The following is a 12,317-nucleotide window of genomic DNA, read 5'->3' as shown; positions in this document are numbered from 1 at the left end:
TATTCGTAGCGGTGATTCATTATTGAGTATACGCGACAAGCCGTAAGAGGGCGTGACACCCGTGGATTGCGATACGCCGAGATCTGCGATGCACGTGTGAGTTGGGCGTTCAATCCGAATGATGATCACAATCAGAAATTTTTGCCTTCTCTTGGTTTGTCCAGGGAGGTGAGACAAAACTCACCTCCCTGGTTTGTCGGAATTGGCAAAATTTCGTACTAAGGAAAACAAAAAGACGGAGCCCAGACTAGAGGGATTGTAGGCCCTACAGTATTGGTTGATGTAGGAATTCAACCTTTCACGTACCCTTTGCGAGACATTTAGAAAAAAACAACAACAACATTTCTGGAATGTTGATAAGCCTACGATTCTAAGAGGAATCCAGGGTAACTGTTTATTTGATGAAAATTGGATTTAAATGCGAGATATCCAAAACAGAGCAATCATAATAAAAGATGGAACCCACCTTTTATTAGGATCGCTTTGTTTTACTTTGTTTTTGGATATTTCAGCCATTTCAAAACCAATTTTTATTAAAATAAACTTTGAATTCTTCTTAGAATTGTAGGCTTCTTAACATTCCTGAAAGTTGTTTCTAAATACATATATCTCGCTAAAAGTTAAAGGCTGAATTCTCAACCAAAGTTGACGCGCACTTATTGCGCTAACAAGGACGTCCAGAGTCCGAGCCATTTCAATGACTTGTATAGACGGTATAGACCCGAGAAGAAATGCCAAAGATGCGTGGTGCTCTATCATCTTTGCTATGGGTGTGACATAATCATCTAGGGTCTACCGTGTACATGTAGCTGTATAATTGCCCTACCTCTCTGATACAATGTTGGTTTCGTGTAATTTTTACATAGTTACAATCTTCCCTCTCTTCCACTGTAGCAACAAAAATGCCTCAACCTCATGGCCTACACAAATCCTAGCTCACTTTCCTAATCTCGTCATTAGACAACTACCGATTACAATTTTGAAAGAGAACAATAAAATGGCAATGGAAATACCCTTATATGTGCATTATTCAGAGTCACACTGGCATATCTTTCAAGTTATTTTCATATTACAAATTCTAAATTTCTGACTGATAAAATATTTGACGTTATTTCTGGATTGAAGACACCTCAAACAGACAATGCCCTGTGTTCTTCCCAGTAGGTACATGTATTGTCAACTTCCTATGCAAAGGCGCAGACCATGCGGACTTAATTTAGCAGACGACGTTCTATAATTTGTGAAGTAATAGACAGATATCTGGGTTGGGTTGCTCTCTTCGATTCGAACTGGTCACAGTTAAAATTCGCCACATGTGCAGCCTCAAAAATGTTTGAATAATATATCAAAATACCAATACATATGTAATGTGACTATCGTGACACATATGAAATGATCCATGCGAGCAGAATATGAACAGCAACTCTCAAAATTGAGCCTAAACGCCACACGCAAACCACTGTCTATTACATTAAATCATTAGCATTTAAATGCCCAGCGAGTCGCGTCTTGTTTACTGTCAGCGAACCACTGCACCACAAGTGACAGCAAGGATCGCATTTATACACTTGCTACATGCCCAGCTAGCTAGCTACAGTTTCCCAAACGACGGCAACTCCACTCTTAGCGTGTGTAGCACGTTAAACCAACCAAAATGACGAGTAAAGTCACATCTCAACCTTTGATTACCGACAAATTCACGCAGCAGAAGTCAGCTAGTAACTCGAAAACACGAGGAAAGAAAACTCCAGGCAGGCCGATTAAATCGTCAGACAGCAAGCATCAAACTGCACAACGAGGTGAGCGCTACAATGGAATGCACGTGTGTGTGAGACTGCTTGGCTGGTGTGTGGTAATAGGGAACAAATCCGTCGATCACTTTGAGGTACAAAAGTGCAGTTCGTAGGCCACTAGAGATCTGTGTAAAAGTTGGTAGAAAATATCTTTGTGATGAGGAGTCTATACATACAGGAAAGTGTACGGGTTCTATTAAACACCTACAAGAACAAATGAAAAACCTGTAATTTAGTGTAACTTTAGTTGTAAGTAGCGTAGAACTAGAAGAGGATGCTGGATTGCTGTGTCCTGTAGTGTTACATATAGATGGAACCTGAATGAGGCTGCACAGAGCCTAATGATGAATCCCGATGGAATCCCATTTTCTTTGCTCAATTTTCCACTAATAAATAATGTTGAAGTTCTAAAAGTATAGTGAGGTGCCCGCACCTCATCAGGGGCCCGAATATCATCACCCTGCATAAAATTGATACAAGCACACTTAACAAAAAATTATGCCCAGGACTCTGTTCAGTACACTTGAAACTTTGCAGGGTTACCACAACCAAGCAAACTGAGGTGATAACAAAACAGTTTTTCTTGATAATCTTACACTTATGTGAGGAATGTGTTATCACTAATATCAGTATCATCATAATCACCTGCACACGTCTAGTGTTGTACACCAGGCCCTACATGTGTTCCATGTCTTTCAATGGTCTTAAATGAGCATGATGGTTAAGTGTTGCAGTGAATCATGTTGACCCAGAAAGCATGGATCTGATTACAAACAGTTATACTAGACTAAACTTCAACTTCGAATTTAATTCCACCCTGTACTTCATCGATCACTCCATGATTTCTCACTCTAGATGAAGTGGTAAGGGCAGACGATCTAATCAGGCAAGAGCACCTGAACAAGCTGAGGGAGTTTGACCTAGACTGGAGGTTTGGTCCATGTACAGGTATGACTTTCCCCCTGCAATAAATAAGCTGGTTCACAAGATCTTGTAGTACATGTATGTATTAAGTTAACTAAAGATACACAACCCAGTCACTGTACATAGGTACGTCGCGACAGGGGTGTACAGGCGGGACCACCATCTATGAAGAGAGCTCATGTAATCGGATTCCGATCGCTTTCAGTTTTGATACTTAAGATCATTTTTGTCACCTCAAACTCATCTAATACAATCTTCAATAATAAGACTCTGATGTCTATGCTATCAGTATTCAAATTTACGTTATGAAACTTACCGAAATTGATGATTATATCCAGCATGTCCAAATGGTACATTGTCTTTCACGCCAGGCCAATTTGAATACACATACGTACAGTATACGTGATGTGAATGCCCCATAGATCGTGTAGAGCTGTATGCTATTGACCGTGCTGCTACACTCAAGCAGCGCACACACGCATAAGTTCTCTTCACAGCAGACGATGTTAGGCAGTAGGCCCTATGCAATATGACCGCCGTGCTCGCTTTGGAGCATGAAGGCGCCATTTTGAATTCTGCAACGATAAACGGCACCCGAACCTGGACGGTCAGGAATTGCACCAGAAATTGTCATTTTTTTTGTTCCACGGACTTATCGCAAGGGCTCTCTATGGACCCGGTGTGGTGAACAATTCTTCTGTAATACAAGCATGCATTTAGCATGAGTAACGTATTCTTTGTAGAATAAAAGTATAAATTTTCATAAATTTTTTACTTGTGTTGAGGTTCCTCACTTTGAAGCTGCATGCCTCGCCTGTCAGACGCTGTATTCGCACAGCGTACTTACAGCATCTGGTCGGGCTAGTATTAAGTGTACAATGGAGATTACAAAATACTTGTACTTCTACTTCTACGGTGCTTTTCATCAAAGCCTGTTCAGCAACTGGATGAGGGTTAGGGTTAGTAGGTTGATTTCAGAGCATGCCCTCTAAAAGAGTTCTTTGCAAAATTTTTGTTGAGTGTTTCATGTTCATAAGACTAAGAGGCAGAATAACTCCATAGAGAAAGTCAATTATGGAGACCAGTGACAAAAGATCAGCATCATAGTGAAAAATGAAGTTTTTACCTGGAATCAATCAATTATGAGGAGTTGGTTGTGACAGTGCTGCCCTTTGTATAGTGATCAAAGAAATATGACGTCTGCTTGTGTAAGAACCTGGCGAATCTGCAAAATTATATTCTCTTCATCTGTCTCTGAGGATGAATTAGTGAAAAAAGTTTCACTGTTTCCTGTAAAGCAGAAAAATGGATAAATGTGTTCATGAGAAAAATGTGAACCATAATCACGCATAAAACCAATATAGAGAGGGCAGTGCATGCAGTACACTGGTCAATATGTTAATGAGCATGTCAATGTAATATGCATCTAGGTCATCAATTTTAACTGGCAAACTGACATTGAAATAAATGAATGTAACGGTCAATCGATCTGTCAAAGTTTGCTCATAAATGCTATCATTCCAAAAGCTTTGATTTCCATTCTTGCATTCCAAATACAAAGAATTATATCATTATAAATGATTAGAGATGAAGAGTGAGTTTGTGCTTTACGTGGTATACAGAGCAGAGAAAGAGCCAGAAATTGTTCGTGGGCATACATGTATACATGAGTAGGGGTGTGTACTTTTATGAAGGAAGATCTTTCAACCACTGTATTGACCCAAATTCGATGCAGAATTCTGGATCTCAGCCAACCGTTAAGACATTTTGGCGTTTCCCTAGGAGTGGATTATAAATCTGTCATGTTGACAATACATCTGACCTACATTGTATGTTACTGTGTCTCCATATTCTTTTATTTGTATGTACCTCTAATCCCAAAAGAAAGATATGTGTGCATCTGTGTGTGTGTGTGTGTGTGTGTGTGTGTGCGTGCAAGTGTGTGTTTGTGTGTATTATATATTTTCATGACTTTCATTGCTATATTTATTTCGTATTTAACCTGTTCCATTGTAAATGCATTTCTTTTTTTTAACAGCACTGGAGAGCCTGTGTCATTTTCTTTTATGTTGTCTTGGTTAGTTTGTGTCCTGATGTGCCTTGCAACTGCTAAAGTGTAGGTCCTACTATATTATATCTGATTTTTGTCCTGGTCTGCTCAGGAATCACTCGGCTAGAGAGGTGGGAGAGAGCAGAGAGGCATGGGTACAACCCACCCAAGAACATCAAGGACCTTGTACTGGAGCACAAAGATGATGAAGAATATGTGCAAAAGTAAGTGTGATTCATGTTTACAACTTACAATGTTGTCTTGAATGAGCAATCTGCAAGGAAGAATGTAGGCCTACATGCATGAGAATAAATGACACAAAGTTTGAAAACGAGGGAGAAACTTAAGTAGTCAATATTGATGTGAGTGCAAATGGGAATATGAGAGATTTGGCAGGGAATTGCGTGCATGAACAAGTTTAAATGTTTCTTGCATAGGAAGGCAGCACATATTTTCTTTGCCTTGTCCCCTTTCATTTAAAACGAATAAAATAAATGACTAAAAATATCAAGGATACAAAAGGTGGATATGTAAATTGCGTGTCATGACAAATACCTTTTTCTGCCATCTCACTTCTACTGAGAATTTCACGTTAGTAGGCTTACTAGCTGCACAACTTGGCTTCAGCCTATGTCACAAAAGATGGAAGTTTAATCTACCTGAAAGAATTGACCATGCAATCAATCTACATACTAACTTGCAAACATCCCACTGCAAAATTTATCATGTACAGGCACTCCTGTTGGTTCAAGTAATGTGACATTGATTCCCTCAATGTCATTACATGTCTACCTTCATCAGGACACAGAGAATGTGGGCAAAGGCATCCATGCTATTTCATGCATGTATCAAATGCCTGTGCAGAATGCAACATCAAATGCATGATGTATGTATTGCAGACAGAATGTCAAATGATGCGGATTTGTACCCCAGGGTACCAAATGCAAAACTGCCATTTTGTTGAATTATCTAATTTTTTAATGGCTGTATCCTGGGATAAAAGAAATGGATAAAAGTAATCTTGGTCCTTTTGGGAAGAAAATTTTATTGTAAAAATGAGCTCAGCAGTGCAGTATCATCATAACATTGGTTCTCATGGCAAATGAGCTCAGCAGTGCAGTATCATCATAACATTGGTTCTCATGGCATACACTATGCCACTGATCTCAGTGTCACACACAGACAACTGCACCACTGTCTATGCATTACAAATCCATGGAAGACATGAAATAAGTAATCATATTGCAAGTTTGTGGATAAAAATTATCTCATTCTGAAATAAAAAAATACTGTTCAAAATTGCTATGAAAAGTTTTGAAAACATAAAAAAAAAAGTACATGTATTATCATTTTTGTAATTGCGGTAAGAAATATAGCGTCATGACAAGGCTGAATTGGCAATGGTTTTACATGTATTGTAGCCAACTACTAAAGTTTAGGCCTGCCATGATGGCAGTGTGTAAGTTTTACATCTAATGAACACAAGATGGCACCATACAATACGGTACCCCACGGTACTGAGTGCATACCAACAATACTCTGTAATTTTTCCTGTATTTTTTTCTTGTCCTCTGCAGTATCTGGACTGGCTATCCAATCTAACCGGCTTGATGGATATATACAAGGAAGGTTTGATACTAATCAAGGCTTTAATGACACTTGGTTATCGATAAAACAAGAAAGCCTGAAATAGTTTTGTTTACCTTGCTCATCTGCCAAAGGTATTCACTTGCATAGACCAAGAGGAGAATGCCACTCACTGTAACAAGTGGAAAGTGATATCCCGTATGTTGTCTTCAAGAAGAAGTTGTCAAGAAAAAGGGGAGGATAGTGTGTATATTGCAGATACTGGTTGCATCTGATGTTACCTTGGAGTCACATGCAGCGTGGACCCTTCAGTTTGATGCCAAGGAAGAAGTGCCATAATAATTTCAGAATTTTTTCACAGTTACAGCACAGAGCAGCATCACTTTCATTTTTTGTTTTCAACATCATGGATTAGAAATGCAAAATGAGTTTGCTCTACCTAAAATATGCGTTGCATTCCAGACTTCAGAATAGACCTCAATCTCAGGACTTGTCTAACTTTTAATCATAGAATACCAGTAGGCTTCTGTGTGTATATGAGCTGCTCATTCTGCTGTGGGATAATACTGTTTATACCCGGTATGAACGTGTGTGGGTGTAGCTCAAAGAAAAGTTTGAACAAGGTAACCCTCTTTATCAAATTCATTTCTCCTGTACAGCACAAAATGTGCGTGAGGTAGTTACATCAATCATTTTATTTGCATATAGATATGCATGATGGCATGTGTTTTGAAACATATAAAGTATGAAAATTCCTTTTTTGTAGATTTGCCTATGTGTACTTTTTGAAGTACATGTATGGTACATTGGTTGACTATGTGCCAACAATGTATGGTTTACGTTGTACTGGTATTTCTTCTCCATTTTCTTTGTCACGACTGTATTGACCACATTACCTGTAACTGTAACAATGTAGAGTGAAGTTGTCGAATGAACATGTAGAATGTATTCTGTGACATATTGTAAATAATAAGAATATTCATGAGATTATGTAGTGATGTGGTAGTAGGGTACATGATGAAATGAAGCAGCTGTATTACCTGATTAGATAGACTATAAAGTTAGATTATTTGTCCATCCAATTTGCCATCCAATTTGAGTTGTATTCTGATCAAAAATCAAGAGGTCTATAATGGATACATATTTAAGCTCAAGTGATTTGCTAATACATGTAGTAACTAGATTGTTATTGATAACATTGATATGTCACACATATTAACCCTAACTTACCTGGGGGGGGGGGGGGGGGGGGGGCCATAATGCCCCCCCCCTCGACGAATTCCGCGGCGCAAAATTTTTTGACCGCGCCGCTCGCTGACTTTTTACTTTCAAGTCTCGCGCAACTTTTGAGACCAAATATGTCGCGCCCGGGCATACCATTACGAAGCCACGCCCCTTCAAAAAATTTTCGTCAACCCCAAAATTGCTCAAAAACATGATTTTGTGTACAAAGTCAATACAAATTGTGTTTTTTCAATTAATTCATATAAAGATTCATATTTTTAATTTTAATGGCTGAAATAAATCTATTTTAGTATAATTATGCTTCTAAAGATGTGTATGACAAATTCTGCTAAAAAAACAAAAACAAAAGTTTGAAAAAACAAAGAAATACATAAAAAATGATAAAACAATAAAAAACATAAGAAATTAATTTTGATACTGAATTTTTTTTAACGCACAAATGTCAAGCCAAAAATCAGCATTCCATAAGCTTTTATAAGCCAAGTACAGACGAAAATGAGTTTTTTTGCATATATTTGCATAATTAATTTAAAATAGAAAATGCAATCTTTTTGAAAATTTAACTAAACAGTCTTGTAGATTACGTCCGGCTTTATGTTCATGCAAAATTTTGCGGCGATCGCGCGATCAACGGCCGAGATCTGAAGGGGGGCCATAATGCCCCCCCCCCTCCCAGGAATTCAAGCTTGCTAAATAGCCCAGGGCCCCGTTGCTAGAAACTTTGCGTTTAAACGCAACTTGCAACTGATTGTCACTGGCCAATCAAAATCATTGTTGCATGCATGTCTTCTTAATAGGGCAGACCCTGAGCCAATCAGAATGGTTGTTTCAAAATTAGCAATTATTTGCAATTGATTGCAACTTTCTTGCAACGGGGCCCAGGTAAGTTAGGGTTAAGACAGTGGATCAGGAGAAGAAGTTACCTTTGAGTTGAAACAGAGCAGAGAAAACAGTGACACGACTCTAAACGTATGATCAAATTAATCTAATCAGGGCCACCACTCGAACTCTCTTAGATACTACATTCACTATATTCACTTTAATGTACATTATGGTATATTATGTCTTTTGAGCACATTACCTCACCTTTCTGAGTTGTATTCCATTTGTTACAGATTCTTAATAGTCCCTGAAATGTGATTGGGTAATGAAGTCACTACTCTGTATTTACACAAAACAAAAAACAAAAAACACACAGAAAAACACTCCTGACAAAAAAGACACAAAGAAAAATCCTTTTCCCTTGACTTGCAGTAAAAAGAGCACACAATGTTTGGACATGGTCGAACTGGACAGAGGGTTATTTTTCTTTAAAAAATTGAGATAAGTCCTATTCTCAATTATACTAGAAGATGTAAGGAGGAGAAAAGAAGGAGTAGGCCCACATATAAACACAAGAAATCACACAGTTATGTGAGGCATGGCTAATTTGATACACCTTCTTACACACATAGGTAGCTGATTGACTTTAAGACGTTCAGACATTTTGGAGTTTCCCTACATTTTGCCTGGCCTGCATATGTAACTCAAATTTTAACTGGTACATGTATTGCTTTCATATGACCCTTTTATGTTGCCATTTGTGTTTGTTGTTTTTTCTTTGTCTCTCATGTGGTCCTGTTCTCATGAAGGTTAGGGATGAAATTCAAGGTGCCCAGTGACATATATGCTTTGTTGTGTTTTAATCTTGTCCCCATTGCTTGTCCCCATTGAATAAAAGCAAAGCAAAACAAAACAAACATATAATAAAAAGCATTCAAATACATTGTATAAATTGATCTGTTATCATTCACCAGGTACATGGTAAGATGTTAGTACATGTAATCGTTTTAGTTGTTTGATTCATGTGCCAAGAAAGAGGGATTTTATGTTGTATACCTATTAATAGTTCTGTCACCTCTCACAGATCAGCTTTCTGCTGAGGACAAGCACTGAAATACTTGAGGATAACTTATTTCCCTGTATATCTTTTTTTTTTTTTGTTATATATATCTTTAATAAAACTGAGATTACGGATCTTTCTTTCATTTTGACAACACTATAGAGATACACAGTCATGCAGTCACAAGCTGGATATCTTCAAACTATTTTAGTGAAAGCTGCATTTATATGTTCATGAGTACTGATGCATACATTCTTGTTATTGTTATCCTTGACACATACATACGCCCATCCCGCACGTACTACTGATATCTTCAGTAAGCTCAACGTCAAATATAGATGGGGAAATTCATATTCTGGCTCAATTTAGCATGTCATGTTTTCAATATTCCGGAAATACGATTATGAAAGGATATACACCTACATACAGATTCATTATCTACTGATATAATTTTATCTGCCCATAATGTTATGTGTATGCATATGTCTGCAATATGTTGGTGTACATACCTACATACATGTACATGTAATACAATGAACTTTTTTAAAATGAAACTCTTTGTGACCGGTCAAACATTTTGTTATACAATATAAACACTTTTCAACATCATGGATTTGAAGGAAAGGAGAAGAAGGAAACTGCACATTGGGGCAAGAAAATGACTTTCTCATAATGAGAGTTTGTGTTAGACATTTGTCCAATGTATGTGTATTAGTGTTTGTAGATGCACTGTGCTAATGTTTGTATCGAACTGGCATTAATAGAGTTGTTGAATTGTTTAATTCCCATGAACCTTTTGAAAGGGATGGTTTCTGTGCTTTTTATCTGCTTATCACACTGAGTAATCCTTTACACAATATAACATGGTAATTATGTCTTCCTACAGCTCTGTGAGAGCCAAGCCTAGATATGATCATGTTTTAGCTGACCTGTCTACAAATGTTTTGATATTCTCTGCTCCTGTCGTTATGTTTCATTGTTTTCCACTGAATGACTTTTATATAGTGGTTTATTTCATTTGTTTTATGTGTTGTAAATACAAGTAGAGCACTATGGAGGTAACATTTTATACTGCATATTGGTGTTTTTGTCAGAATCACTAATATACAGTGAAGCCAGGAGCCATTAGATCACAAGTCTATGTATACATACTCATTTCTGTTATTGAAATGACAATAAAAAATAGTTTTATACTCAAAAAAGTATATTCCCATGTTTGTTTTATTGTTTTATTCTTTCAATGAGTCCATCTTTGTAATGTAGGCTACATGTATTATAACAGGGAAAAGTGTTTGTTTTTTTTTTTTTTACTCAAGTTCATATGAGAACCACAGTTAGACCGGACAGACCGAACCATGAAAGTTTTTATTGGAACAAACTGCAAATTAGAAAGGTATGGAATATGAAGGATTTTCATACATGTAAATGGCTATTGCACCAGTTGGAATCACGCATGCACAATGACAACTGAGGTGATGATGTTATTCGCATGCATCTTATAGTGGCGCTCCAGAAATCTATACAAATCGCGATGAATACTATAATTTTTTTTTACACTATTCATTAACTCCCAGGATCATGTTGGTCAATTTGGCAGGAACATACATAAACTGACGAAATGATATATTGTCATTACCTCACGAATCTCAAAACAAATGACGCTGTGATAAAATGTTAGAATAGGTTGATGCGTGGTTATGTACTGCAATCGTCAAGTCCTCAGAAGGCGATTTCAAGGTGCAAATTTGGCGTACTTAGCGAAGTTGTTGAATTATGTGCTTGTACATGCACACTTGTATATAGTGCTTGCATCACAACGAGAATCTGTATAAGGTACATGTGTAGCCGTTCGACAAGAAATTTGTTCATGTATCCAGGATTCTGTGAAACCCATCGTGTTTTGCTCTTTTTCTTATAGGGGAATGAAACCCAAATACAATGTGCATGTATGTGGCTTGAGTGAATGCCGCAAAATAGCAGCAGAACACTTTAGCGAAATCTTAGGAAGAACGGACAGTCAGTTCAAAAGTTATGAATTGTTAAGTCTTGGAACAGCCAAAGTTGGATAAGAGAACTATATTACAACAATTCGTGATACCATGCGTGGACAACGATAAAACAGAAAATAAAAGATAATGCAACATACAGGTGTATTTTTATTTTTCTACAGCATAATGAAAGAGCACTTGGCGTACCTCTTATGAGAAAGCAAGGGGAATAATATTACATCATGTACCCTCAACATGTATCGGTAACAAGTGAAAGGATTGTGCACTTTTTATGAAATATAAAAGTTTGTGGAAATTTCCTCATTGCTTTTTTATATCGTTTTTTAAATGTGATTACGAATTGTTGTATGTAGTTTTCTTATCCAGCAATCGCGGGAACGACACTTTAAAAATTCGCAACATTATTTTGACAACTTTCAAACTTTCACCAGTTTGCTGTACTAAATTCACAGCCCCGTTTCGCCCCCCCCCCCCCTCTCTTTCACTCTCTCTCTCGATCTGTATTCGTACCATCTCTCATGTTTTAGGCACACATACATTGTATCACACACATATCCGCACATAATAGCTGCAAGGCGAAGCTGCGATATAGAACTCACATTCTGTAGTGAAATAAAGACATAAATGCGACCAAACAAGTCCCTCTTCCACGTACCACCTTTTATTGACAACACTATATCAAAATAATGTTTTATTTGATCTCTCCGCGTCTCCAACATATTCCCTACACCATTTATAAACAAACAAAGTGCACATGTGACCACAAAATTCGCGATATTCTTGAGAAAAAAGAGAGTATATTTAGGATCGACTTGTACAGTATTGTA

General features: G+C 37.4%; 1 protein-coding gene across 1 annotated transcript; it reads left to right on the top strand.

Moving 5' to 3' along the window:
- Window positions 1-1,554: 1,554 nt before the first annotated feature.
- On the top strand, window positions 1,555-6,908 carry LOC139717877 (DNA polymerase delta subunit 4-like). The gene is made up of 4 exons (XM_071629365.1): window positions 1,555-1,799; window positions 2,649-2,741; window positions 4,880-4,991; window positions 6,345-6,908. The coding sequence occupies exons 1-4, from the start codon at window positions 1,655-1,657 to the stop codon at window positions 6,367-6,369; spliced, it is 375 nt and encodes a 124-aa protein (XP_071485466.1). The 5' UTR covers window positions 1,555-1,654; the 3' UTR covers window positions 6,370-6,908.
- Window positions 6,909-12,317: the final 5,409 nt, after the last annotated feature.

Source organism: Diadema antillarum, unplaced genomic scaffold (genome assembly GCF_040938485.1).
Source record: "Diadema antillarum isolate AM-2024a unplaced genomic scaffold, OU_Dant_1.0 scf00000084, whole genome shotgun sequence".
In the NCBI taxonomy this organism is placed as follows: domain Eukaryota; kingdom Metazoa; phylum Echinodermata; class Echinoidea; order Diadematoida; family Diadematidae; genus Diadema; species Diadema antillarum.
The sequence above is the reverse complement of the archived record's forward strand: the minus strand, read 5'-3'. Positions and strand labels throughout refer to the sequence as shown.

What these genes read in the sequence shown, in the direction of transcription:
- LOC139717877 (XM_071629365.1), top strand. Translation starts at nt 1,655, where the DNA reads ATGACGAGTAAAGTCACATCTCAACCTTTGATTACCGACAAATTCACG. An exon ending in GAGGTTTGGTCCATGTACAG is followed by an intron (nt 2,742 to 4,879) that starts GTATGACTTTCC and finishes TGGTCTGCTCAG; the next exon opens with GAATCACTCGGCTAGAGAGG. An exon ending in GATGAAGAATATGTGCAAAA is followed by an intron (nt 4,992 to 6,344) that starts GTAAGTGTGATT and finishes TGTCCTCTGCAG; the next exon opens with TATCTGGACTGGCTATCCAA.